We start from the raw sequence: 6,360 nt of genomic DNA, 5'->3' as shown, positions 1-6,360 counted from the left end.
AGCCAATATCGAGCATCCCTAGTCCTGTTAGTGACCAAGCTAACAAGCATGAGCTATGAGCCCTACCGTATTCCTGACTGGCTAGCATGTTAGCGGCTAGCATGTTAGCGGTTAGCACGCCAGCTAATGTCCTGCAAGTATTCACTAATTCAGACACATTTCTCATTACAACTTCCATTTCTGTGTCCTGGGGTAATTGCTCATTAACCTCTTAATATATGCCAAATATAACCTAAAAAATAATCATTTTGAGTACTTTTGTAGTTTTGTTGGCTAGCTAGCAACTAGTTAACAACTAGCTAACTCCAACCATCATAAAACCACATTTGGCTCACAGGTAGCTAGCAGAGCAATATCAACGGTCAAGTGAGGTTATATAAGATGGGTGGGGGTCCAATCAGCCAAGTCCAATCAGTGTAATTTGATTACATAAATGTATGTAATGTGCCTCTGAGCTCAGATGAGTAATCAAAAATATTTTTACAGGAAAAGAAAAGAGAGGGATTTTGACACAAAAATAAAAAAAATATGTTTTTTGGACATGCAACAAGAGATAAATGAACAATTAATACAAGATGGCAGGATTAAGACTTGGAGAATGTAGCGCTGCTGTCTGGTTTTTGCTTGGTAAGTGCCTCCTGAGGTCTAACCCTCCCATCAGACGGTATTAAACTGCTCACTCACCCTGGTATCGAACAGTCTTGCGTGGAACTGGGTTCCAGTTGAGACCCAGCGACTTCTCCCATCCAACCAGAAACACCAGGAGCAAGACCTTCGTCCCACCCATGGCTCCCATGTCAGCTCCCATTTGTTGGAACTGGCGGTGAGTGATGGATCGACGGATCAATCAGATGATCGGAGGGATTCGAGAGAGCAGCCCGGCTCCTGGCAGCCTGCCGGGAGAAAGTAAAACCAACACATCAGCGGGGAACAGCAATTCACTTCTTTTATTGACTTGGTTGTTTATCAGAAACAATTCTGTCACAACAGTATTTACAACTTGCACATTTTTCAAAAAGCCACACACAACAGTTCACACATTCAAGCTGCACTGAAAGATACATTTCTCACTTTGAAAACATGCACTATAAAATTGAACATGGTCATCAAAATCCACAATAATGTAAAACAGAAATGAGTTATGCAAATCATTAAAACCAACAAGGACATAGCTGTAATCAGTGTATGCGCCTCTGTGTGTGTGTGTCTGCCAACAAAAACAAACCAAACATTTTAATGACTTTTGGCCGAGGGGGGTTATGCAGGAAAGTTCTCCCTGTCCCTCCCTCACTCAGAGTGATAATCTAGCTATCGCCACTCAAAAAGCTCAGAAATAGCTTATCGCCGCAGTCCTGTCAAGCCAATTCAGCAGCAGTATATTAAACTGGGGCTGAGTTATCAAAGTTAATTGGCGCTGGCAACGCATCAAACGCCAATGTGTTGGGAAATGAATGTCGAGGCAAGGACAATCCAATAGCACTGTGTTGTAAATGAATTGGTTTATACCTAATGAACATGTCAAGTGTGGGGCTACAGAGCTGCATTACAGTCCAATAACAGCACAGGATGATTGACTTGTTACTGTGATCCAGGTGAGACTGACGCACAGGGTGAGGAGAGGACGTTCACATTGAAATAGGACACACACACACACACACACACAGGGACAGACTCGCAAGTTTGTTTTTGTATGCTTGTGAGGACCTGCCAACCCTTACACCTTTACCTTATGAGATACTTTCATGTTGTATGAACTCATTGACATCAGTTACTGGCAAAATGTGTTAGGCACACTAAAGTTCAAGATGAAACATGTCATTTATTTATTTATTAACAAATAACTGTAAAATAAACCAGGAACAGCCATATAAATTCATTTCATTTTTATTGGTAGTTTCCTTTTTACTAGTAGTGTGAAAATAACATTTTAAAAATATATTTTAATAAGGCTGGACTGCTGTCATGTGGATTTGCTGCAGCCACCTGTGCTGACAAATCTCTATGATAAATGATGCCAAGTGGGTGATAAACAGCTAAGAAATAAATTACTTGTTCTGCTTGTTTTTCAAGACTTATTTATTAGTTAAAGGGTCAATCCACCCAAATCACACCATTGGAAATTGGATTTCAGACACCGTTTCATAATCTGATAAGCTCTTTGTTTAAAGTATACAAAGATAAGGCTTGAAGGATAATATGTTAGGGATAATTGATAAAACATTCTGTCAACATTTTTCATATAGGGACCTTATTTTTTTCTGGTAGAAAGTAATTCCAATGACATGGTTTTCAGATTTTCCATCGTAACTGGGAAATTGTCTGGAAAAGACATGACACTGTTACATTTAAATGTCATTTTTAAATGCTGTCAGTACCAGAAGTAAATTTCCTCTCACTATTCAAAGCAGAAAGAAAGACGGATATGTCAGAACCTCAGCACATAAAACCAACACTATCTATATGGCTGGATACCACTGGGAGTGTGAAATGAAAAAAATATGCTTTGTTTTTTTACAGTATACAGTAAAAACCCAGTGCATCTCCAACTCACTAACCACAATATAAACCTCTAGTCTAATTACCTAAATGAATGAACTTTAACCTAACCACTGCGGATATAAGAAATGATGGCTCTTTCTTAATGTTTGTATTCTTATGAAGACCAAATATCCTCATAAGAAGTGAAACACGCACACACACACAGAAATGCACCATCTGTAAGCTTTCCCCTCTGCACCTGCTGCTGCATATCAGCGAGTGAAATGGCGCCTTTGATGATGCATGCTCATTGGAGAAGTGAATCCATTGACTTTTAAACAGGCACAAAATGTCAAATTGTATTTACTCTAACCTTGCACAAAGACAGAAACTACCTCGGTATATGTAACGCATTTTATGTCTCCTACTCACGCTCCCTCATCTTGTCCCACATGTGAATATTAAATTCTAGTGCTGGCAAACAAACATTTGGTCTATTTGGTGGATTGGCAGGGGAGGTAATTGAGATTTGGAGACGTGTGTGTGTGCACGTGTGTGTGTTTGTGTGCCCACGTCCGACCAATGTGACTGTTATTGATTACACTTTTGAGAGGAAAATAAGAAGAGGCTGAAAGAAGAAAAAAATCAAAAACCCCCACACTCCCCCCCTCCCTCCAACCCAGATCAGATCATGGCGACGTGCTGTTAAATGAGCGTGCTTAAACGTTGGGTTCGGGTGAAAGCTCTTCGAGCCTCGCAGTGCCGACTACCAGCTTTATTGGATCGATGCTGGAGGCCTTGCCGGCCAACGCATGAGTGAGCCCAGATTGAGATTGAGATGGACGGAGAGAGAGGGAGGGAGCGAGGGATGAGAGAAATGGAGGAAGAGTTATAGAGAAAGAAAAAAAAAGATGTCTAGAGACATTGCAGGAGGCTTGAAATGTTTCTTTCTTTTTTTTCTCCCTCAAAATCCACTCTTCCGTCTCTGCACTGAGAGGTAACGAAGTGGGCATCCTGAAGGCCGGATTTAGTGAAGAGGCAGCGTGTAAACACTACAGGGGAAGATGAGGAGGAAGAGGATGGTGGAGGAGACGGAGATTCCAGGCTTCTGCCTGAGAAAAAGCTTAAAAATGATTTGCTGCCTCTTTCTGCTTTTCTTTCACTCCATCTCCCTCTTTTTCCTCCTCTCTAACAGCATAACAGTTCATCACTAATAATATTGCCAAGTCTTACACTAAATGTTGATTCTCAAATCCAGGAAACAATGCTTTATAAAGTCCTACTGAAATATAATCAATATGGTAGACCAATTTAAAAAAATATATATTTTGAAGAAAAGTGCATGCTGGGACAGACTGCAACCCCCTTTGACCATAACAGGAAAGTGGGCTACTTTTCAGTACATTTGTTAGCTTGCCTACTCGTACAGTAAAGCTGGAATTATAGTTAAAGCAAGGAGTTAACAGTAGTGCCTGTATAGATACTTATGGTGTAGGTTTCAGCGTTAGATTTCACCTGCTGATAGCACTACTACAGCACCAGATGGATGTATTCTACAGGATCAGGCTATAATTGCAATCCCAGGGATTGCTGCAATATAAATGACTTTCCAATGTCTGTATCAGTGTAGTATTATCAGAGAATTCTTTAATGTACGGGTCTGTCACAAAATAAAAGACCAACTCTGTTCAGAATGTATGGCTGGGGAAATATTAGATAATGAATAAAGAATGGCTAAATGCCATTGTCGTAAAACAACAACAAATGTAATTTCCATAATAAATTCCCACTAAATGCGTCCACTGTAACATTAAAACAACTCATAAAACAACACTGTCAAACCCACTGGCAGTGTGGTCCATAAGCAGTGGTGCAAGAAGTTCACTGATAATCTATTATCCTTTACTTCAAAGTAAAAGTAGCAATACTACAATGGAAAAGGTTACAAGTAAAAGTCCTGCATTCAAAATTATGCACCAAATGTATCAAAGCAAAAGTAGCCGCTGCGTCATGCAGAAGAATGGCCCCTGTGTGATACTCTATATGGTACTAATTCATTATGCTAACAGGTTCCCAGCATTTTAATGTTAAAACATACATTTGAGTGCTTTACAGAGTACAATATTCACCTAGCTTAAAAGAGAAGTAGTAAAGAGCAAGTACCTTAAAGGTTTCCATAACCATTTGAAAACCAGCGAAGACATAGTCTTCAGTTCAGTTTGACTCATTTAGCTTCTTTAATAGCATACAGCAGAGGGATAACGTGATGTGCCAATATAGAAAATTGAGCCATTCACCACAGAGCAATAACAATCAACTAAGAACAGATTAGCTAGCTGCAGTATTGTTTTCTATTCAGTGTTGTTGACGACTTCTCTTCACTTGACACCATTCTGCTGCTAAAATTGCATTGTGAATCTCGGAGCCACATCTGCTGGGAACTTTATGAACGCCCGGGGAGACGGCTGAAGTCGGTCTATGATGTATTTTTCTTTTTCTTTCTATCAAACCGACTCTTATGATCCCTCGCTGTGTTGTAAGAAGCGGGATTCAGCCTCACTCTCCCCTGGTGACCAAATTAACTCACTTGCTCCGTCTCTCACCACGGCCTCTTTAAGGTCCTGCGGTGTCACATAACTCTGCAGGCGGTATCAAATCATCTTTTAGCTGCTGGTGTTGTTGTTGAGCCTGGTTTAGCTAATGAGCTGAGACACGGCAGCCTAATAATATCAGTCAGCACTCCACAATGGAGAGCTCATTAAAACATACAGAGAAATAGGCCACATGTTCTGATTAGGTTGCTGAGCTCCTGTGTGTGTTTTGGCTGTGCTAGTCGATTTGTATGTGCATGTGCGTGCTGTGTTTTGTGTGATCAGTGTGTGTTTCTTGTTAGAGTGTATTTGGAGGTAAGATGAGTGCCTGTAGGGAGAAGCCAAGCAGGGTTGTTTCTTCGAAGTGAGCGAATGTCAGGGAAAAAAATGGAAGAGAATGACGACCCCCATCCTTCTGTCCTCTTTTCTTCACCGCTGTATGTCTGTGTTTTCCGTTGTCCTCTTCCTGCCCTTCATTTCCCCCACCTCTCCCATCCTGGCAGCCTTTTCCTACCCTTCATCATGCTACACGCACACACACACACACACACACACACACACACATTGACCTCTGGTGCAGTCCCAGCTGATTGCTAGTCCTTCCAGGCATTGTTTGACTTTTAACCCTGACCTCTGACCCTTTTCTGGGTTACAGAGAGCCAGGGCACATCACCCACCACCCTCCACTCCGACTGTCACACTGGGACAGACTTAATGTCCATTAACCCGTAACAGCCCCTATACACACACACACGTACGGACGGATGGACTAAAGGACAGCTCCCACCCTTCATCTACCCTCTCACCTCCCTGCAAAACAAACACAGCGCCTACCGTCAGCTCTCTTCCTTCCTTCCTTCCTGCAACCCTGTCCCCTCCCCTTTTCCCTCCACTTTAAGTGCTCCGGGGGCGTTTAAAACACACACAGAAATGCACACAAGTGCCAACTCTCACACACACAAAAGCTGTTTCACCTAAATAGAACAAACTGGATCAAACGATTTCACACCCCGTGGACGGAGGGATGAGAGCAGCTCCAGGACTTTTATACTGTGTTCCCTTTCACGTTGAAATCATTATAGTGGGAAGTTGGACAGGCACTACTGCATAATTGGTTAAATCATTTAAAAATAAATATATAAATATAATAAAAAAATATACAGAAAAATACATACATAGGGCCACAGGTCGGATTCAGACCCATGGCTGCTATAACTATTAGGGCACCCTGAATTATTGGCTGCTATTAGCTCAAAGCACTGTTGTGCCTAAGTATAGCCGCACAGAGCTG

General features: G+C 41.6%; 1 protein-coding gene across 3 annotated transcripts in view; it reads right to left on the bottom strand.

The window, feature by feature from the left end:
- sema4c (sema domain, immunoglobulin domain (Ig), transmembrane domain (TM) and short cytoplasmic domain, (semaphorin) 4C) overlaps positions 1 to 6,360 on the bottom strand; it is an 87,658-nt gene that overhangs the window by 43,662 nt on the left and 37,636 nt on the right. For all 3 annotated transcript variants that reach the window (XM_035658587.1, XM_035658589.1, XM_035658588.1), the window contains one exon: positions 685 to 893. In XM_035658587.1, coding sequence (XP_035514480.1) covers positions 685 to 808 — 124 coding nt within the window. In that variant the 5' untranslated portion in view covers positions 809 to 893. The remainder of the gene's footprint in view (positions 1 to 684; positions 894 to 6,360) is intronic.

Source organism: Morone saxatilis, unplaced genomic scaffold (genome assembly GCF_004916995.1).
Source record: "Morone saxatilis isolate NCDOM2014 unplaced genomic scaffold, NCSU_SB_2.0 Contig16, whole genome shotgun sequence".
Classification (NCBI taxonomy): domain Eukaryota; kingdom Metazoa; phylum Chordata; class Actinopteri; family Moronidae; genus Morone; species Morone saxatilis.
Note: the sequence above shows the minus strand (reverse complement) of the source record. Positions and strands in the feature narration are given on the sequence as shown.